General features: G+C 42.2%; 1 protein-coding gene across 1 annotated transcript in view; it reads left to right on the top strand.

The window, feature by feature from the left end:
* The window catches only part of LOC141073005 (uncharacterized), a 124436-nt gene extending 106898 nt beyond the window's left edge, over positions 1-17538 (top strand). The window contains 1 exon segment of the mRNA XM_073560287.1: positions 15902-17538. Within this exon segment, the coding sequence (XP_073416388.1) occupies positions 15902-17036 (1135 nt within the window). The 3' untranslated portion in view covers positions 17037-17538.
* The last annotated feature ends 5636 nt before the right edge of the window (positions 17539-23174 follow it).

Here is a 23174-nt window from a genome sequence, read left to right on the forward strand (position 1 = left end):
ACTATGCTCAATTTACATGTCGATGGTTTTTACTCCATTATATACCGGAGATTTGTTCTATATTTTACTATACTGTTGCAAACCAAATATTATACAATGCTTTATAACGGTTTACTTTGTTTATGTTGGTAATTAATACTGTTACCTCTATGTGACTTGTTCTAAATCTATTGTTCTTTTGTTAATCCAGTAATATACTATGCTATGTTACCTTCCACTTTGGGTACATAACTACTTAATAGGATTACACCTCTTCTACAATTGCGTTGTCTAATTCTTTTTTCAGGGACACTAGACCATAACTAGATCCACTTTCTCGCTTACCCGTACCACACTCCCTACATTATAAACATAGTTATCTAAAATCCTGGTAATTGTTTGAATACTCCTAAGTCCGTTGTCTTATATATCCAGCTCACTTTGACCCACCTCACTCTTATGCTCCCCCTGCATCTAATTTTACCTATTATATATTATATTGCGTTGTCCCTAACAATTCCACATGACCCCACAGTGTTTTTACACACTGCCGCTCAGCACGTCGTGCTTAGCCAATGTTAAAGTTGCCCCTTTTTCCCCTATAGGTTTCTGCTGTCCTATTCAAACTACATGTATTGTTCCGTCTACCCAATCTCCCATTCCTACTACTTGCCCGAGTGAATTCCACCAATTTAGTCCATTCCATATTAATACCTCTACTTTTACCTACAAACCACGATTAACAGCTATCAAAGGCGTGTCTAACATCTTTTCACCATGCCACTAACAATCGTATCACACAACGTGCGAGGCCTTAATTCTCCGCATAAACGCACTAAGGCCTTCCGCTACTACAGATCTCAACAAGCAGACGTGGTATGTCTCCAAGAGACACACTTCTCAACTAGCTCTCACCCTAAGTTTATGTCCACCTCTTACCCACTTTTTTATTTAGAGAACGCCCCAAACAAAACCAAAGGCGTCGCTATCTGCTTCAAAAAATCGGTTCCCTTCGTTTTTAAATCCTCGGTCGTAGACAAAGAAGGCCGTTATTTAATGGTGACGGGCTCAATTTCAGATGAATTGGTGACTATTGTTTCCTACTATGCTCCTAACACTCATCAAGCTGCCTTTTTATCCCAATTATTGGAACTAGTCTCAGAACATGCCCAAGGGACTACGCTATTATGCGAGGACTCCAACTGTATACTTAAAGCCAGCCTTGACAAGTCCACAAACCCTCAATCCCCTACTCCCTTGCCATTATATTCTTCTGCGGACTCAGCTGCCCTTAACAAGCTCCTCTCCCAACAACATTGGGTGGACTTATGGAGAGACTTGCATCCCTCAGATAAAGACTATACTTACTTCTCACGCCACTTAGTGTACACTAAAATTGACCATATCTTTGTTCATCCACCCTTTATTCCAAATGTGTCAAATATTTCTATTCAATCTACTCCATGGTCAGATCACTCTCCAATTCAACTCACATGCTCTACTCTCCACCCACGGCCCCGATCATTCAACTGGACTCTGAACGATTCATTGCTCTCTTACCCTGATATCGGTCAAAAACTGAAAAACCACCTTGATGATTACTTCTCTTTGAATCAACAATCAGCTTCCTCGCCAATTTCCCTATGGGAAGCTCATAAGGCAGTGCTAAGAGGCTTCTGTATTCAAGAGGCCTCGCGCAAGAAAAAAGACAGACGTGCAAGGGCAGCTGAATTAGAGAGCAAGGTATCAGTTTTAGAGTCCCGGATGAAGAACTCACCCTCAGCTGCTACGTACCAAAACCTTTCCCACGCTCGTACAGAATTAGACCTCTGTCTTTCTGAGAACGCGAACCGGGCCATACGCTGGTCACAACAACGCTTCTACGCCCTTAATAATAAGAATAATTCTAACTTAGCTCGTCGCTTAAAATGCCTACCCCTACCCCGCCCCCCCATACGTTTACGTACACCTTCGGGCATTACATCCAACCCACAACAGATTACTCATATGTTCCAACAAAAAATTAGGCAGTTGTATAACGTCTCTACCACTATAAACTCAGAAACGTTAGATGCTTTTTTAGATTCTACCCCCCTCCCAGCCCTTAGCTCTGACATGATTGAACTCCTAAATCAAGCCATTACTCCTAGTGAAATAGAACTAGCTATTCAGCAATTGAAAATTAATAAAAAAACAGGTCCCGACGGATTTACGGCCCTCTATTATAAAAAATACGCATTGGTACTAATTCCCCACCTCACTAACTACTGTAACTCTTTAAGGGACAGTAACAATCCAGGAGGAGCCTCTTTAATGGCCGCTATATCCATGATACCAAAACCCAACTCAGACCACTTACTCTGGTCTAATTATAGACCAATATCCCTTATTAACGTAGACCTTAAAATACTAGCTAAAATTCTATCTCAGCGGTTGAACTCAGGTTTGGGAACCCTAATACATAGAGATCAAGTAGGCTTTGTCCCTTGTAGACAAGCCTCAGACACAATACGGAGGGTCTCCCACCTGCTGCACCTCTGCAAACAGCGCAACATATTAAGCATGTTACTGTCACTGGATATTAAAAAAGCCTTTGACTCCATTTCCTGGCCTTATCTGTTTGCGGTCTTGCGGAAATGGAAGTTCCCTGACCACTTTCTTTCTTGGATTCACGCTCTTTACAGCTCCCCATCCGCTTACGTACGCTACAATGGCTTTTCCTTTGCACTTTTCCCCATTAGTAGAGGCACTCGGCAAGGATGCCCTCTTTCGCCCTTATTATTCCTTTTGGCATTCGAACCATTAGCTATTCATCTTCGCCTCAACTCTAATATACAGGGTGTAGAAATAGCGTCAGTTTCTCACAAGCTCTTTTTGTTCGCAGATGACATGCTACTTCTTCTATCAACCCCTCAGACGTCCTTGCCGGCCCTACTTCAAACCCTTAGTAATTTTGAATCTATCTCCGGTCTACAAGTTAATCCTTCAAAATCTTATGCCATGAATATATCCCTCCCTTCACCTATTGTTTCACAGCTCCAACACGACTTTCCGTTTCAATGGGCCACTAACCATCTGGATTACCTAGGGGTGAAACTGACTGCCAGTTTAGACTCCCTTTATGCAGCCAATTATCCTAACATGCTCCGCAAACTCCGTCTACTACTTCAGTCATGGGAGAAGCTACATCTCTCCTGGCTCAGCCGGGTACGAGCACTAAAGATGACCATTCTCCCCAAATTACTTTACTTATTTCGTGTCTTGCCAGTCCCTGTCCCTTCACACTACCTCAAAATAGCCCAACGATTAGTAGATGCTTTTGTTTGGAGAGGTGGCCTCCCCAGGGTTAATAGAGCTACCCTCTACTGTCACCGTTTGAAAGGAGGCTTGGGAGTTCCCAATCTTTCTAAATATTACCATGCAGCCGAATTGGGTCAACTGACCCTATATCATGCCTACTCCGAACCCCCACTGTGGCTATCTCTAGAGGCCCCTGAATTTCACTCAGGTACCCTCGACACACTACTATGGATACTCCCAGCCCAGCGAAAACACATCTTGAATCCTATTATAACGCACTCTCTTAGGATTTGGGACTCGTTGAAATATTCCTCGCAGCTAATCTCACCATTTTTACCCCTCGCCCCCCTTTGGGGCAATCTACATTTTCCCCCAGGCATGGAATCCCTTAGGAACTTTCATTTATGGGTCACTGCAGGGATAACCAGAGTCCACCATCTTTTTAACGTTGATGGGATTATTCCATTCTCGGTCCTGAGTGAAAAATATAATTTTCCCCCTGGAGAGATATTTCGCTATCTACAACTTAAAAGCTTTGTCAACTCATTACTAAAAAATTCTACTCCTCCCTACTCCTTTACTCCCTTCGAACAAAAATGCCGTCAAAATCCACATGCTCCAGGTACTATATCTCTCCTCTACTCACATATCAACTCCTCCTCTCATAGGCGCTGCTTAAAATGCACTTCTCGCTGGGAGTCCGACATTGGTTCCACCTTGACAGATTCGGAGTGGTCCCAAATTTGGTCCTCCTCTACTGGAGGAATATTAAATACCCTTATGCTGGAAACTAACTATAAGGTGTTAACCCGATGGTACCTGACCCCAGCCAGAGTGGCTAAGGCAGTCGCCAACTATTCTCCAAATTGCTTTAGAGGGTGCAACTCCACAGGAGATATGTTCCATACATGGTGGCTATGCCCGACCGTACGTAGATTTTGGATCAGAATCTACCATTTGGTTTCCTCTATAACAAATATAAACCTTAAAAAAAACCCTTGGGAGGCCTTACTCAACAAACGCATCCCCAACATCCCTAAACACACTCAAACCCTCATTGCATTCATATTCCTGGCAGCCAAACAAACCATAGCTATGGCATGGAAAAAAACAAATTTAGATTTATCTGCGGTTAAAACACGCCTTTCTTGGTATATGATCAACGAAAAATTATCTGCCATACTTACAGATAAAGTCGGTAAGTTTGAGAAAATATGGCTTCCCTGGGTGGAGTACGCCAACCACACCCCCTTTGCCACTCCTGTATTTCATCTAACCAACCCAGATCCCCCTGAATCTGATTGAATCATTAACGATAATTGGACACAACATACCCCCCTCCTCAGGCTTCCCCCCTCCCCTCCTTTACCTCCTACCCTGTTGTTAGTTTGTCTGTTTGTTTGTCAACAGTTTACATGCTCTCTTATGCATATTGCAAATACAGCTCTGTATTGAGATTTGCTATCACCTTATTTGTAAAATGTAAACTTTCAATAAAAATTTATTGTTAAAAAATAAATAAATAAATGAGGTATCGCTGTAACCGTACTGACCTGAAGAATAAAACCCCTTTACCAATTTTACCGCACGCACCCCCCAAAAGAAATTCATGAAACGCTGGTTTTTGTTCATTCTGCATCCTAAAAAGCGATCAAAAGATGTCACGTGCCCGAAAATGATACCAATAAAAACGTCAACTCGTCCCGCAAAAAATAAGACCTCACATGACTCGGTGGGTCAAAATATGGAAAAATTCTAGCTCTCAATATGTGGTGATGCAAAAACTATTTTTACAATAAAAAGCGTCTTTTAGCGTGCGACAGCCGCCAAACATAAAAATCCGCCATAAATCGTAAATCAAACCCCCCGTTATCACCCCCTTAGTTATGGAAAAATAATAAAATTAAAAGAAAATGTATTTATTTCCATTTTCCCATTAGGGTTAGGGCTAGGGTTAGGGCTGAGATTAGGGTTAGGGTATGTTGGGGTTAGGGTTGGAGTTAGAATTGGGGTTTCCACTGTTTGGACACATCAGGTGCTCTCCAAACGCAACATGGCGTTGGATCTCAATTCCAGCTAATTCTGCGTTGAAAAAGTCAAATGGTGCTCCTTCCCTTCCAAGCTCTGCCATGCGCCCAAACAGTGTTTTACCCCCACATATAGGGTATCAGCCTACTCAGGACAAATTGCAAAACAACTTTTGGGGTCCAATTTCTCCTGTTACCCTTAGGAAAATAAAAAATTGGGGGCAAAAATTTCATTTTTGTGGAAAAAAAATGATTTTTTTATTTTCATGCCCGGGCGTTATAAACTTCTGTGAATCACTTGGGGGTTCAAAGTGCTCACCACACATCTAGATAAGTTCCGTGGGGGGTCTAGTTTCCAAAATGGGGTCACTAGTTTAGGTACATCAGGGGCTCTCCAAACGCACTTGACACCCGCAGACCATTCCATCAAAGTCTGCATTCCAAAACGTCACTACTTCCCTTCCGAGCCCCGACGTGTGCCCATACAGTAGTTTTCTCCCACATATAAGGTATCAGCGTACTCAGGACAAATTGGACAACAACTTTTGGGGTCCAATTTCTCCTGTTACCCTTGAGAAAATAAAAAAATTGGGGACTAATTGATCATGTTTGTGGAAAAAATACGATTTTTTTATTTTCATGCCCGGGCATTATAAACTTCTGTGAAGCCCTTGGGGGTTCAAAGTGCTCACCACACATCTCGATAAGTTCCTTAGGGGGTCTAGTTTCCAAAATGGGGTCACTTGTGGGGGGTTTCCACTGTTTAGGTACATCAGGGGCTCTCCAAAAGCAACATGACACCCGCAGACAATTCCATCAAAGTCTGCATTCCAAAACGTCACTACTTCCCTTCCGAGCCCCGACGTGTGCCCATACAGTAGTTTTCTCCCACATATGAGATATCAGCGTACTCAGGACAAATTGGACAACAACTTTTGGGGTCCAATTTCTCCTGGTACCTTTGGGAAAATAAAAAATTGGTGACTAAAAGATCATGTTTGTGGAAAAAATACGATTTTTTTATTTTCACGCCCAGGCATTATAAACTTCTGTGAAGCACTGAGGGGTTCAAAGTTCTCACCACACATCTAGATAAGTTCATTGGGGGATCTAGTTTCCAAAATGGTGTCATTTGTGGGGGGTTTCCACTGTTTTGGTAAATAGTGGTTTACCTCCACATGTGGGGTATCGGCATACTAAGGACAAATTGCACAATAACTTTTAGGGTCCTGTTACCCTTGGAAAAATAAGAATTGAGGGTGAAAAGATCATTTTTGTGGAAAAAATAATTTTTTAATTGTACGGCTGTACGTTATAAACTTCTGTGAAGCCCTTGGGGGTTCAAAGTTCTCACCACATATCTAGATAAGTTCCTTGGGGGGTCTAGTTTCCAAAATGGGGTCACTTGTGGGGGGTTTCCACTGTTTAGGTACATCAGGGACTCTCCAAACGCGACATGGCGTCCGATCTGAATTCCAGCCAATTTTGCATTGAAAAAGTCAAACGGCGCTCCTTCCCTTCTGAGCTCTGCCATGCGCTGAAACAGTGGTTCCCCGCCACATATCAGGTATCAGCGTACTCAGGACAAATTGCACAATAACTTTTGTAGTCCAACTTCTCCTGTTACCCTTGGTAAAATAAAAAAAATTGAACCTGAAGTATTTTTTTGCGAAAAAAAGTTAAATTTTTTTTTAAATATTCAAAAAATTCCTGTGACGCACCTGAAGGGTTAATAAACTTCTTGAATGTGGTTTTGAGCACCTTAAGGGGTGCAGTTTTTAGAATGGTGTCACTTTTGGGTATTTTCTATCATATAGACCCCTCAAAGTGGCTTCAAATGTGATGTGGTCCGTAAAAATAAAATGGTGTTGCAAAAATAAGAAATCGCTGGTCAACTTTTAACCCTTATAACTTCCTAACAAAAAAAATTTTGGTTCCAAAATTGTGCTGATGTAAAGTAAACATGTGGGAAATGTTACTTATTATGTTTTTTGTGTGCCGTATCTCTGTGATTTAAGGGCATAAAAATTCAAAGTTGGAAAATTGCAAAATTTTAAAAATTTTCGCCAAATTTCCGTTTTTTTCACAAATAAACGCAAGTTATTTCAATGAAATTTTACCACTGACATGAAGTACAATATGTCATGAGAAAACAGTGTCAGAATCACCAGGATTCATGGAAGCGTTTCAGAGTTATTACCTCATAAAGGGACAGTGGTCAGAATTGTAAAAATTGGCCTGGTCATAAACGTGCAAACCACCCTTGGGGGTTAAGGGGTTAAATAATGGACACGTCAGCATGTTTAGCCCACGGACACACGGTCCGTGGAAACACACATGTGCACAGACCCTTTCACTTGAATAGGCAAATAACACTCCGTTCCTCCCGAGTTTCTCCACATGGCTGCCAAATAGTATAAAATTCTGTGAAACACCCATGGTGTCAATATGATCACTGCACCCCTAGATGAATTCATTGAAAGGTGTCGTTCGTAAAATGGGTTATGAGAAAATGGAAACGGTCTTAGGAGCGCAGGAAAGAGACTCAGACAAGAGATGGGGTTAAACCACAACGCGTTTCGATGGAGAATCCGTCTTCATCAGGTGGAAGATGAAGACGGATTCTCCGTCGAAACGCATTGTGGTTTAACCCCATCTCTTGTCTGAGTCTCTCTCCTGCGCTACTAAGACCGTTTCCATTTTCTCATTGCTCCTATCCTCCTTTAAAGGTTTCCGGCTGGAGCTGCGGTGGAGACCTGACATTTTTGTCTGCCCCTGGGTTGCTTCCTAAGCGCTCCTCTATGACCGCTTATCACTGACTCTTGTTTGTAAAATGGGGTCACTTATGGGGGGTTCTGCTGTTTTGGCACCTCATGGGCTCTCCCAGTGGGTCATGGCACCTGCAAACCATAACAGTAAAATCTGGCTCTCCTTCCCTTCAGAGCTCTGCCATGTGCCAAACAGTGGTTTACCCCCACATATGGGGTATCAGCCTACTCAGGACAAATCTCACAATAACTCTTGGGGTCCAATTTCTTATGTTACCCTTGGGAAAATAAAAAATTTGGGGCAAAAAGATCATTTCTGTGTAAAAAATGATTTTTTATTTTAATGGCTCTACTTTATAAACTTCTGTGAAGCGCATGGGGGTTCAAAGTGCTCCCCACACATCTAGATAAGTTCCTTAGGGGGTCTAGTTTCCAAAATGGTGTCACTTGTGGGGGGTTTCCACTGTTAAGGCACATCAGCGAGTCTCCAAACGTGACATGGCATCCGATCTTAATTCCAGACAATTTTGTGTTGAAAAAGTAAACGGCGCTCCTTCCCTTCCGAGCTCTGCCATGCACCCAAACAGTGGTTTACCTGCATATACAGCTCTGGCAAAAATTAAGAGACCACTTCCAAATGTTCAGTTTGTCTGATTTTTCTTTTTATAGGTATATTTTTATGTAAAATGCAAATTGTTCTTTTAGTCTACAAACTTCTGACAACATGTCTCCGAATTTCAAAGCAAAAAAATTTGTTTTATTTTTCTGAAAAGGAGAAATGGTCAAAATGAAAAAAAACAGTGCTTTCAGACCTCAAATAATGCAAAGTTAACAAGTTCATAATCATTTATAAACAACAAAATTAATGTTTATAACTCAGGAAGAGTTCAGAAATTTTTTGGAATAACCATGATTTTTAAAAACAGCTTTCACGTGTCTTGACCTGCTGCTACCAGACTTTCACACTGCTTCTGGTGCAAAAATTTAAGCAGTTCTTCCTTATTTGATGGATTATGACTATCCTTCATCCTCTTAATTATATTCCAGAGGTTTTCAATGGGGTTCAGGTCTGGAGAATGGGCTTCCCATGACAGGGTTTTGATGTGGTGGTCTCTTAATTTTTGCCAGAGCTGTATGGGGTATCGGCCTACTCAGGAGAAATTGCACAACAACCTTTGGGGTCCAATTTCTCCTGTTACCCTTGGTAAAATTAAAAAAATTGAATCTGAAGTAAATTTTTTGTGAAAAAAAGTTAAATATTCATTTATTTTACACCTTCCTTACATTAGATGTACTATTCCATCCATGTGACCAGGGACTTAAGTCCCATGGACGGAATAGTGCGTCATACGCGATCAGCAGCGCTCACGGGTGGAGCCCTGCTGATCGCGGCCGGGTGTCAGTTGATTATCACAGCTGACACCTGGCACACGCCCCAACACATTAACCCCTGGCACACTGCGATCAAATATGATCACAGTGTACCGGGGGCATAGGGAAGAATCGCGCAGGGAGGGGGCTCCCTGCGCATTTGCCTTAGACCCTTGGAGCAATGCGATGTGCTCCTGTCACTCTGAGGGTCTCCTCCCTGCAGGCCCCCGGATCCAATATGACCTCGGGGGCCTTCGGGGTTCTGCATGGAGGTGGCTTTCTCAGCGCCTGCTGATAGCAGGCGCTGAGAAAGCCTCTGCAGTGCCTGTCAGATCGCTGATCGTGGGACAAAGTAAAAAAGTAAAAAAAATATCCTAATCCTAAATAAAAAAAAATCCCTAATTTTTTTTGTAAATAAAAAAACAATAAAAATACACATATTTAGTATCGCCGCTTCCGTAATGACCCGCCCTATAAAACTGTCCCACTAGTTAACCCCTTTAGTGAACCCCTTCAAAAAAAAGGCAAAAAAAAAGCTTTATCATCATACCACCAAACAAAAAGTGCAATAACACGCGATCAAAAAGACGGATATAAATAAACATGGTACTGCTGAAAACGTCATCTTGTCCCGCAAAAAAATAGCCGCCATACAGCGTCATCAGAAAAAGATAAAAAAGTTTATAGCTCGCAAAATAAAGCGATGCAAAAATAATTATTTTTTATATAAAACTGTTTTTATTGTATAAAAGTGCCAAAACGTAAAAGAAGATATAAATGAGGTATCACTGTAATCATACTTACCCGAAGAATAAAACCACTTTATCAATTTTACCACATGCGGAACGGTGTAACTGCCCCCCCAAAAGAAATTCGTGAAATGCTGGTTTTTGTCCATTCTGCGTCCCAAAAATCAGAATAATAAGTGATCAAAAATATCATGTGCCTGAAATTGGTACTAATAAAAACGTCAACTCGTCCCGCAAAAAATAAGACCTCACATGACTCGGTGGGTCAAAATATGGAAAAATTATAGCTCTCAAAATGTGGTGATGCAAAAACTATTTTTACAATAAAAAGTGTCTTTTAGCGTGTGACAGCTGCCAAATATAAAAACCTGCCATAAATAGTAAATCAAACACCCCTTTATCACCCCTTTAGTTAGGGAAAAATAAAATAAAAAAATGTATTTTTCCATTTTCCCGTTAAGGCTACGGTTAGGGCTGAGATTAGGGTTAGGGGTGCGTTGGAGTTAGAATTGGGGGTTTCCACTGTTTAGGCACATCAGGGGCTCTCCAAATGCAACATGGCGTCTGATCTCAATTCCAGCCAATTCTGCGTTGAAACGGTGCTCCTTCCCTTCTGAACTCTACCATGCATGCCTACCCCACATTTGGGGTATCAGCCTACTCAGAACAAATTGCACAACAACTTTTGGGGTCAAATTTCTCATGTTACCCTTGGGAAAATAAAAAATTGGGGGCAAAAATATCATTTTTGTGGAAAAAAATGATTTTTATTTTTATCGCTCTACGTTATAAACTTCTGTGAAGCACTTGGGGGTTCAAAGTACTCACCACACATCTAGATAAGTTCCTTGGGGAGTCTAGTTTCCAAAATGTGGTCACATGTGGGGGTTTCCACAGTTTAGGCACATCAGTGGCTCTCCAAACGTGACATGGCACCCAATCTCAATTCCAGGCAATTTTGCGTCAAACAGCGCTCCTTCCCTTCCGAGCTTTGCCATGCGCCCAAACAGTGGTTTACCCCCACATATGGGGAATCAGTGTACTCAGGACAAATTGCACAATAACTTTTGGGGTCCTCTTTCCCTTGGGGAAATAAAACTTGGGGGTGAAATTATCATTTTTTTGGAAAAAATATGATTTTTTAATTATACGGCTGTACGTTATAAACTTATGTGAAGCCCATGGGGGTTCAAAGTTCTCACCAAACATCTAGATAAGTTCCTTCGGGAGGTCTAGTTTCCAAAATGGGGTCATTTGTGGGGGGTTTCCACTGTTTAGGCACATCAGGGGCTCTCCAAACGTGATATGGCGTCCAATCTCAATTCCAGCCAATTTTGCGTTGAAAAAGTCAAACGGTGCTCCTTCCCTTCTGAGCTCTGCCATGCGCCGAAACAGCGGTTCCCCCCCACATATCAGGTATCAGCGTACTCAGGACAAACTGCACAATAACTTTTTCAGTCCAATTTCTCCTATTACCCTTGGTAAAATAAAAAAAATTGGACCTGAATTAATTTTTCTGTGAAAAAAAGTCAAATGTTCATTTTTTTAAAAACATTCCAAAAATTCCTGTGAAGCACCTGAAGGGTTAATAAACTTCTTGAATGTGGTTTTGAGCACCTTCATAGGTGCAGTTTTTAGAATGGTGTCACTATTGGGTATTTTCTATCATATAGACCCCTCAAAGTGACTTCAAATATGATGTGGTCCTTAAAAAGAATGGTGTTATAAAAATGAGAAATCATTGGTTAACTTTAACCCTTATAACTTCCTAACAGAAAAAATTTTTGTTTCCAAAACTGTGCTGATGTAAAGTAAACATGTGGGAAATGTTACTTTTTAAGTATTTTGTGTGCCGTATCTCTGTGATTTAAAAATAAGAATTCAAAGTTGGAAAATAGCGAAATTTTCAACATTTTCACCAAATTTCATTTTTTTCACAAATAAACGCAAGTCATATCAAAGAAATTTTACAACTATCATGAAGTACAATATGTCACGAGAAAACAATGTCAGAATCACCGGGATCCATGGAAGCGTTCCAGAGTTATGACCTCATATAAAGGGACAGTGGTCAGAATTGTAAAAATTGAATTGGTCATTAACATGCAAACCACCCTTGGGGGTAAAGGAGTTTAGGGGTTAAATCTGCAGTCGGGGCCAAGTGTGAATTTCTGTAAATAACAGAGTTTCCCTTTATAATGACTTTTCAATTTCTTTTAAAACCAATTAACTTCAAGGAGGATTGTGAGATAAACTACATAAAATACACCTGTGCCATGATATATCTGTAAGCTGTGCGTGGCTGATGGCTGTAATATACACTTATTCACGCCTGCAGGAGATGTGTTGGCATGGCTCCAGCCCTGATTTCATCTAATCGCTCCACGTCATAAATTCCATTATGTTTTCAATCCTAAGGAATTCAGATTACTGCACAATCTCTCCTGAAATGGGGGCGCTAATACTTTCATTACTCTTATCTTTGACTATCTAATATTTCTTCTTGAAACTCATCTGACAGAAAATATTGGTCCTTACGATAGTTTAGATTGGCAAGAGCCACCGAGCCCCATAGTGTAGTCACTCCAGAGAGGTTTCACCACTAGTTACTCATTTATTACTGATGAAGATTGTTGACTTTGATCATTTCAGTAGATGTGATATTGTCTATAGTTACAGTTTTTGACTACAGTAGTTCGTTCCCAAAATTCTCTGATAACCAGTTCCTGCAGCCAGTTTTGTGTTCTTAATCACGCCCCATGTTTCAAATCTGATGTGTGTCATTTTATGTGGTGATAATTTTTCACAAAATATAAACCACAATTTTCTCATTTTCACAAAAGGGTAATAGCAAACAGATGGCCATTACAAATTATTTTACAACTGCTCTTGTATCCGATAATACCCTATATACGGTTAGGCTGCATTCACACGTCGCGGTTTTTTCCCGTTTTCTCGGCGGTTTTTAACGCGCGATTTTGCCGCGAAAACACAAAAAAACAGCATCCCATGCAATCCTATGGGATTCCGCAATGCTGTGCTAATGCTGCGGATTTTCCCACGACGGAATCGCATCGCGGAAAACTAAGCAGCATGCTTACTTTCCGCATGTGGCCACCATGTAAAAAGTAAGCAGAACATTTGCAGATGGTACCCACGGTCCGGAGGAGAGAAGACTGTCCTCCAGGCTCTGGGTACCATATCCCTGTAAAAAATAGAATTAAAATAAAAAAATCGGGTTATATTCACCTTCCGATGTCCTTCGCAGTGTCCCCAGGCGATACACGCGGCAGGTCCCGTTCCCAGTAATGCATTGTGATAATGACCTTTGCTGACGTCGCTGTCTCGTGATACTGTAGCGGTCTCGCAAGACTGTCACGTCATCAAAGGTCATTGCCGCAATGCATCATTGGGAACGGGACCTGCCGGAGCATCGCAGAGGCCTGGGGACACTGCGCGGGACGTCAGAAGGTGAATATAACACGATTTTTAATTTTTTTAATTATTTTTAACATTAGATCTTTTTACTACTGATGCTGCATAGGCAGCCTCAATAGTAAAAAGTTGGTCACACTCGACAAACGCTGTGTTTGACGAGTGTGACCAACCTGTCAATCAGTTCTCCAAGCGATGCTACAGATCGCTTGGAAAACGCTAGCATTCCGCAAGCTAATTACGCTTGCAAAACGCTAGTTTTTCCGTGGGAAAATCGCGGGAATTTAAAATGCGATTTTCCCGCGGAATGGAATTCCGGAATTCTCGCGGTAACTTCCGCGGAAGTTCTGCTACGTGTGAACTCAGTCTTATACATTACTGTCTGGGCACATTTCATGGTGGAGAAGGGAAGGAGCACTATTTAGCTATTTGAATCCAGATCTTACTGGAATAACTTGCAGACACAATGTATTTGGAGCAGTGTTTGTGGCCATCTGGCAGCTCAAAAGATGATGAACACGAACAGGCTTAGCGCTATCTACTCCATTTTCCTGATCCCAGGGATTGTCTTGCTTATCACCGTTCAACACCTCTACATGGAACTGGACTTACATAGAGACCCCCTTGGCTTGGGCCACAGTGTTGTCTGCTGTTCGGTGGTGTGAAATGGGAACAACAATAATCAGATAGCTGGGTTAGAACCAGTAAGGTAGAGAAAATACTAAATCAGAAGACGCAAGAGTAGTCAGCAAACAGGACGGGATCACAATAGGAAACAAATACACAAGCCGTGATCTGAGCATAGAAGACTGAACCAGAGGAGAACAGGGCAGTATCTGGCAGCTGCCTTCAATATGCTTCGAGCTTTCATAGAATATGGTGCTATCCAGTTGGCTGAATCAGGGAGCAGATTACTTCAACTGGACAGTACACACACCCATACTGCCAGACTGGATGGTACTACTTGTCCCAGGCACCCTAATCTTAGTGGCTGAATCAAGCCTATGCCGTCCAGAGCTTCTGGTTCCAACGTCTACTCCATTACCATTCCCAGCTGCCATATGAATAAGGACACGCCTGGTGACGTCATAGGAGCAGAACCCAGAAGAGATGTGACACACCATCTGCAGAAGCCCTAATATGACAAAATTTCAGAAAATCAGAGCTGTAGAAATCCCCATAAAATGACTCCATTTTGGAAATTATAACCCTTAGAGAACTAATCTATTGGAGTAATGACTATATTTGAAACCACATGCACTTTCTGGAAATTAGCGTACAGTGGATGTGGGAGAAAAAAATTTGCACATTTGCCATTTTATTACCAAGCATTTAGTGCCCTGATTGTGCTCCAGTAGACACACACACCGTAAATTAAATGGGTTCTTCTCACTATAGTAATGCCAAATACATGTACAGTAGTTTGGGCTCACTGAAAGGCTCAGAAGCGAGGGGGAAATTTGACGTCGGGAGAGTGGTTATTGCCGGATTGGTTAATGGAAGCCATGTTAGTTTTCAAGAGACTTTGAGCCACTAATAAAGTGGAAACCTGTTTTTCCACTGACAGATGATGGACCTGAGTGGGGACTTGTTTTTTTTTGTTAGATGAATAGAAGTTTTTATTGGTAATATGTTTGTCAACATAACGAATCTTTGTGGCTTTTTATTCCATATTTGGGAGGCAGAATGATTAAACAGTTGAACACCACGCTCGACTGGTTCATCCTATGAGAGTTTCTATTAGACTTTGAACTGTCATTGTCTTGGTGAAAAATTCAATATTTTTACATAACTTGACATTTTTACAGACAGTTTAAGTTGAAATGTTAAATAACATTCAAAGATATTTTATTCAAAAATAATAATTGGTTTATATCTTGGCAGATGACTGTACCAGGAGATCAAAAGAACAGCTGACATCTTCAATTTTTAAATCGGATGATTTTGAGATGCCACTGGATACAATTGAAGTTAATGCCATTACTCCAGATATACCATCATTCCTTCACAGCAAAGATCTCTCATCTGATTCTTTGAAACAGGTCCTGTCTTCTGATTTACTAGAGACAATGAAGGAAAATCAGAGTCACAAAATAAGCATTAAAAACGGAAATACTCCTAAATCAGAGAAGCCATTTTCATGTTCAGAATATGGAAACAGTTTTCCCATCAAAAAGTCTGTTCTTAAACAATCAAAAATTGACACAGTGGAGAAACGATTTTCTTGTTCCATGTGTGAAAAATGTTTTAAACACAAATCACATCTTGTTAGTCACCAGAGAACTCACACAGGAGAGAAGCCTTTTTCCTGTTCAGAATGTGGGAAATGTTTTAACCAGAAATGCAATCTTGTTGTACACCAAAGAAACCACACAGGAGAGAAGCCTTTTTCATGTTCAGAATGTGGGAAATGTTTTAGCGAGAAATCAACTTTGGTTAAGCACCAGAGAACCCACACAGGGGAGCTTTTTTCATGTTCAGAATGTGGGAAAGGTTTTACACAGAAATCAGATTTGGTTAAGCACCAGAGAACTCACACAGGGGAGAAGCCTTTTTTCTGTTCAGAATGTGGGAAATGTTTTAACCAGAAATGCAAACTTCTTGTACACCAAAGAAACCACACAGGGAAGAAGCCATTTTCATGTTCAGAATGTGGGAAATGTTTTAATGAGAAATCAGATTTGGTTAGGCACCAGAGAACTCACACAGGGGAGAAGCCTTTTTTATGTTCAGAATGTGGGAAATGTTTTAACGATAAAGGGAATCTTGTTATACACAAAAGAACTCACACAGGGGTGAAACCTTTTTCATGTTCTGAATGTGGGAAATGTTTTAACCAGAAATCAAGTCTTATTACTCACCAAAGATCCCACACAGGGGAGAAGCCTTTTCCATGTTCAGAATGTATGAAATGTTTTAATCAGAAATCAGATTTGGATAGGCACCAGAGAACCCACTCAGGCGAGAAACCTTTTCCCTGTCCAGAATGTGGGAAATGTTTTAACCAGAAATCAAGTCTTATTACTCACCAAAGAACCCACACAAGGGAGAAGGCTTTTTCATGTTCAGAATCTGGGAAATGTTTTACACAGAAATCAGATTTGGTTAAGCACGAGACAACTCACACAGGGGAGAAGCCTTTTTCATGTTCAGAATGTGGGAAATGTTTTAACCGGAAAGCGAATTGTGATCGCCACCTGAGAACCCACACAGGGGAGAAGTCTTTTACATGTTCAGAATGTATGAAATGTTTTAATCAGAAATCAGATTTGGATAGGCATCAGAGAATCCACTCAGGGGAGAAGCCTTTTCCCTGTCCAGAATGTGGGAAATATTTTAACCAGAAATCAGACCTCGTTATACACCAGAGAACCCACACAGGGGAGAAACCTTTTTCATGTTTATAATGTAGGTAATGTTTTACACTAAAATCAACTCTTTAACATCAGAAAAGTCACAAAGGGGTGAAGCATTTTTCATGTTCAGAATGTTGGAAATATTTTAACTAAAAAATGTATTAAAGAGGTTGTCCATTACTAGGACAACCCCCTGTCAGTCCTCATGTTTGGCCTATTTCAAGTAAAAATACTCATACTCCCTCTCCGTGCCAGTGTCGTTCCAGTGGTCTTGGCGCTCACGTTCCTGGAGCTAATGTGAGGTTTTTACAAAATCAGCGCTGGCTTCACTGTCCCTGACTTCGGATATATTGAACATCAACAGGAAGCTATGGCCACCGCTGCTCTCTGACTTACTCTTATTGTTTGATATATCCAAAATTGTAGACCATGAACCAAGTTTAAGAATGTATTTGCTTTCAAAATGCATTTCGTATTCTATTAGTCTTTTCCTTATGATTTTTGAATACATTTTTCCTACATGTTTCAACCAATAAAGAAAAAAAGTCTTTTTGATATGACTATATTTTAACTTTGAAAAAATAAATAATTCATCATTTTAAACATGTCTTAGATTTGTAGAGTAGAAGCTGGATCAATCTTTCGTTTTCCAGTGAGAAGAGTTTGTCCAAGTAGCGGATATCCCCTTTAACCCCTTCCGACCTGTGACACAGCGTATGCGTCATGAAAGTCGGTGCCAATCCGACCCATGACGCATACCCTGTGTCATGACTTCAAAGCCCCCCTGCGGGTCGGGTGACCGGGCTCACTGAAAGGTCACTTGACCTGCAGATACAGGGGGCTTTGTACTTCACATGGGCGTGGCTTCGCCCACGTGGCGTGACTTCACCCCCACGTGTCTACGATCGCTCTATTTGGCTGTTAAAAGTGAAACAGCCAATCAGAACAATAGTAATATTTCATCAATGAAAGTTGATGAAATATTACAATCCAGCCATGGCCGATGCTGCAGTAGCATCGGCCATGGCTGGAGACCCAGTTCCGACCCCCCCCCACGACTCACGGGGCCGATCGGCTCCCCGATACCGACTGACGGTGGTAATGTGCTCCCCTCCCCCTTTTCTCCGCTCCCCCCACCTTCCGACACCCCCCCGGTACCTCCGATGTCCCGCTCCGGCTCCCGGTGTCCCGCCATCCTGATTCATGGGAGCCGCCATCTTGGAAAATGGTGGGCGCATGCGCAGTGCGCCCGCCTGAATCTGCAAACACTGCAGATTCATTCATTCATTTTGATCACTATGATATTCTTTCACAGTGATCAAAATGAAAAAAATAGTAAATAAACCCCCCGTTTATCACCCCCATAGGCAGGCACATATAATAAAATAAAGAAATTATTTTTATTTTTCCATTAGGGTTAGGGTTGGAAATAGGGTTAGAAATAGGGTTAGGGTTGGAATTTGGGTTAGAACTAGGGTTAGGGTTGGAATTAGGGTTAGGGTTGGAATTAGGGTTGGGATTAGGGTTAGGGTTGGAACTAGGGTTAAGGTTAGGGGTGGGTTGGGGTTGGGATTATGGTTAGGCTTGTGGCTTGAGGTAGAGTTGGGATTAGGGTTAGGGGTGTGTTGGGGTTAGGGTTGTTAGGGTAATGATTAGGGTTTGGATTAAGGTTAGGGGTGTGTTGGGGATAGGGTTGGAGTTAGAATTGAGGGGTTTCCACTGTTTAGGCACATCACGGGGTCTCCAAACGCGACATGGTGCCACCAATTATTCCAGCCAATTTTGCGTTCAAAAAGCCAAACAGTGTTCCCTCCTTTCCGAGCCCCGACGTGTGCCCAAACAGTGGTTTACCCCCACATATGGGGTATCAGCGTACTCAGTAAAAATTGCACAACAAGTTTGGGGGTCTAATTTCTCCTGTTACCCTTGGGAAAATAAAAAATTGGGGGCTAAAATATTTTTGTGGAAAAAAAATGATTTTTAATTTTTACAGCTCTGCATTATAAACTTCTGTGAAGCACTTGGGGGTTCAAAGTGCTCACCACACATCTAGATAAGTTCCTTGGGTGGTTTAGTTTCCAAAATGGGGTCACTTGTGGGGGGTTTCCACTGTTTAGGAACATCAGGGGCTCTGCAAACGTAACATGATGCAGAGCATTCCATCATATCGGCATTTCAAAACGTCACTAATTCCCTTCCGAGCCCCGACGTGTGCCCATGCAGTGGTTCCCCCCCACATATGGGGTACCAGCATACTCAGGACAAACTGGACAACAACTTTTGGGGTTCAATTTATCCTGTTACCATTATAAAAATAAAAAATAGTGGGCTAAAAAATCATTTTTTGAGGAAAAAAAATATTTTTATTTTCACGGCTCTACGTTATAAACGTCTGTGAAGAATCTGGGGGTTCAAAGTGCTCACTATGCATCTAGATAAGTTCCTTAGGGGGTGTAGTCAGCAAAATGGGGTCATTTGTGGGGGAGCTCCAAAGTTTAGGCACACAGGGGCTCTCCAAACACGACATGGTGTCCACTAACGATTGGAGCTAATTTTCCATTCAAAAAGTCAAATGGCGCTCCTTCCCTTCTGAGCCCTGCTGAGCGCCCAAATAGTGGTTTATGACCACATATGGGGTACCAGCGTACTCAGGACAAACTGGACAACAGCTTTTGGGGTCCAATTTATCCTGTTACCCTTGGGAAAATAAAAAATAGCGAGCTAAAAAATCATTTTTGAGGAAAAAGAATGATTTTTTATTTTCATGGCTCTGCGTTTATAAACTTCTGTGAAGCACTTGGGGGTTCAAAGTGCTCACTACACATCTAGATAAGTTCCATAAGGGGTCTAGTTTCCAAAATGGGGTCATTTGCGGGGGTTTCCACTGTTTAGGAACATCAGGGGCTCTGCAAACGTAACATGACGCCCACAGACCATTCCATCAAGTCGGCATTCCAAAATGGCGCTCCTTCCCTTCTGAGCTCTCCCATGCACCCAAACAGTGGATCCCCCCCACATATGGGGTATCGGTGTACTCAGGACAAATTGCACAACAACTTTTGTGGTTCAATATCTTCTGTTAGCCTTGTGAAAATAAAAAAAGCGGGCTAAAAAATCATTTTTGAGGAAAAAAAATGATTATTTTCACTGCTCTGCGCTATAAATTTCTGTGAAGCACTTGGGGGTTCAAAGTGCGTACTACACATCTAGATAAGTTCCTTGGGTGGTCTAGTTTCTAAAATGGGGTCACTTGTGGGGGAGCTCCAATGTTTAAGCACACAGGGGCTCTCCAAACGCGACATGGTGTCCGCTAACGATTGAAGCTAATTTTCCATTCAAAAAGTCAAATGGCGTTCTTTCCCTTCCGGGCCCTACCGTGCTCCCAAACAGTGGTTTATGATCACATATGAGGTATCGTTGTACTCAGGAGAATTTGCCCAACAAATTTTAGGATCCATTTTATCCTGTTACTGATGTGAAAATGAAAAAATTGATGCTAAAAGAAAATTTTTGTTGGAAAAATTAAAACGTCCATTTTTTCCTTCCACGTTGCTTTAGTTCCTGTGAAGCACCTGAAGGGTTAATAAACTTCTTGAATGTGGTTTTGAGTACCTTGAGGGTTGCAGTTTTTAGAATGGTGTCACTTTTGGGTATTTTCTGCCATATAGACCCCTCAAAATGACTTCAAATGTGAGGTGGTTCCTAAAAAAAATGGTTTTGTAAATTTTGTTGTAAAAGTGAGAAATCGCTGGTCAACTTTTAACCCTTATAACTTCCAAACAAAAAAAATTTGTTTCCAAAATTGTGCTGAATTAAAGTAAAGTAGACATGTGGGAAATGTTATTTATTAACTATTTTGTGTCACACAACTCTGGTTTAACAGAATAAAAATTCAAAATTTGAAAATTGCGAAATTTTCACCAAATTTCCATTTTTTTCACAAATAAACGCAAAAATTAGCGACCTAAATTTACCACTAACATGAAGCCCAATATGTCACGAAAAAACAGTCTCAGAATCACTAGGATCCGTTGAAGCATTCCTGAGTTATTACCTCCTAAAGGGACACTGGTCAGAATTGCAAAAAATGGCCAGGTCATTAAGGTCAAAATAGGCTGGGTCATGAAGGGGTTAAACATCAAAAATCCCACACAGAGAGAAACCATTATCATACCTACAGTATAGTGTGAAAAATAAATTACTGGAAAATTGTTTGTCATGTCTGTTTTCTCTCAAGAACTCCTGGAGCGATGTGCATGCGCATATCTTGTCTGCTATCCTGCTCATTCCCTAGAGCAGTGTGCACACTCACCTCATGTCTGAGCTGCAGGATGCCTGCGTTTCTGCTCTGCCTTCTGTGATCATCTTGTCATGTCTAGAATCCCTGATCATGTGTCCCTGCCTGGATCCTGCACTGTCTGGTTCTGCAATCATCTTGTCATGTCTGGAACGCTGATCATGTGACCTTTCCTAGGATCCTGCACTGTCTGGTTTGGTAATCATCTCGTCATGTCTAGAACTCTGATCATGTGACCTGTCTAGGTTTCAGCACTGATTCTGCAGTCGTCTCGTCATGTCTGGAACTCTGATCATGTGACTACGCTCTGTTATCCTGTGGATCTGAACCCGGAAGTGCTCCCCTGGTCCTGACCTGGAAGAGGAGGTGCTATGCCCTATATCAGGCCGCCCCTTCCTATGCTCAGGGCCTGAGTATTGTGTGGTGTCCATGCAAGGCTGCTTGGTCTGTGGGGCGCTCCCTCTATTCTGTGCCCTTGCACCTTGCTCTGTAGTGCGTCTCTGCACACGCTCCGTGCTCGTATTCTGTCTCTGGTCTCGTGTCTTGTCTAGTGTTTGTCTTTCGTGCCATGTTTTGTCCCTGCTCTGCTTTGCCTTGTCCTTGTTTGCTCTGATGCTGTTCCATGTTTCTGTCCACGTGTCATGTCTCGCTCTGCTTTGTGGCTTCAGGTACCCTGCCTCTGTCTCTGTCCCTGGCGTGTCCTTACACTTGCAGGCCTCCGTCTCTGTACCCTGCCCTGACGTGTCCTTACACATGCAGGTCTCCGTCTCTGTACCCTGCCCTGATGTGTCTCCCTACACGTGCAGGCCTTCGTCTCTGTCCCTAGCGTGTCTCTACACGTGCAGGCCTCCGCTCTGAACATCTCCCTGGCGTGTCTCTACACGTGTAGGCCTCTGCTTTGAACCTCTCCCTGGTGTGTCTCTACACCTGCAGGCCTCTGCTCTGAACCTCTCCCTGGCGTGTCTCTACATGTGCAGGCCTCCGCTCTGAACCTCTCCCTGGCGTGTCTACACGTGCAGGCCTTGCTCTGTACCCTGTCTAGTCCCAAGGTCCTCCCTTGGCACGGCTCTGGGCTTCTGCCTACGCTCCGCTGCTAGACTGTCCCTGTCATGCTCTCTGCATGCGCAGGTCTCTGCCTCGTTCTTTGTCTTGTCCCTGTTTCGTGCGCTCTTGCACATTTCGTACTAGGCTTTGCCATGCTGTCTCGCATATGGCTCTGTCCTGTACCCTTTGCCTAGCCCTGCCAGATCAGTTAGAAAATGATGAACACGGGTTTTGTTCCAAAAATTGACGAGGGTACAAATTAGTTAGCTCCACCATGAGGTTAATAAAATCATCAGAGAAAAATACTTTGAAAAACTCTATTTCTGTGAGGCCGGTGGTGTCAAACTTGATTCCTGATTCTGCCACAAAATCAGGAATCAGTGGTTCGGGGGGCGAGGTCCATACTGGGTGAGCTGGTTCAGCTGTGGGAATGGTGGGCGCTGCCTCATCTTCTGTACTGGGGCATCTGCATGGCAGTTCCACAGGACCCGAGGAGAGGGTAGAGAAAGAAGATGAGAAGAATCTGAAAAGTACAGAAATGTGGGATCCTCTCCCTTGCTATCAGTGTCAGAGGCAAGGAAAGAATATGTCTCCTCCACTGAATAGCGCGGTTGGGATGAATTTGATGAGGAGGACATTTTTTCTGTGAATATGGTGCTTTGTGTTTACTTTAATGATTACTGTATGTGTGGGGTGGGATAGTGATTGGTGTAAACTATTTTGAAAAGAAAAAACTGGGAGAAAAAATGGCTGTGGAAAAAAAAGTCTAAAACAGCAGGCCTTAGCTCTGATAAGTGAACTGCGTGTCACATCAAAATTCAGCAGCTGCTGGATATGTGCACGGGGGT

Source organism: Dendrobates tinctorius, unplaced genomic scaffold, assembly GCF_039654945.1.
Source record: "Dendrobates tinctorius isolate UK_male_01 unplaced genomic scaffold, ASM3965494v1 ptg000294l, whole genome shotgun sequence".
Taxonomy (NCBI): Eukaryota; Metazoa; Chordata; class Amphibia; order Anura; family Dendrobatidae; genus Dendrobates; species Dendrobates tinctorius.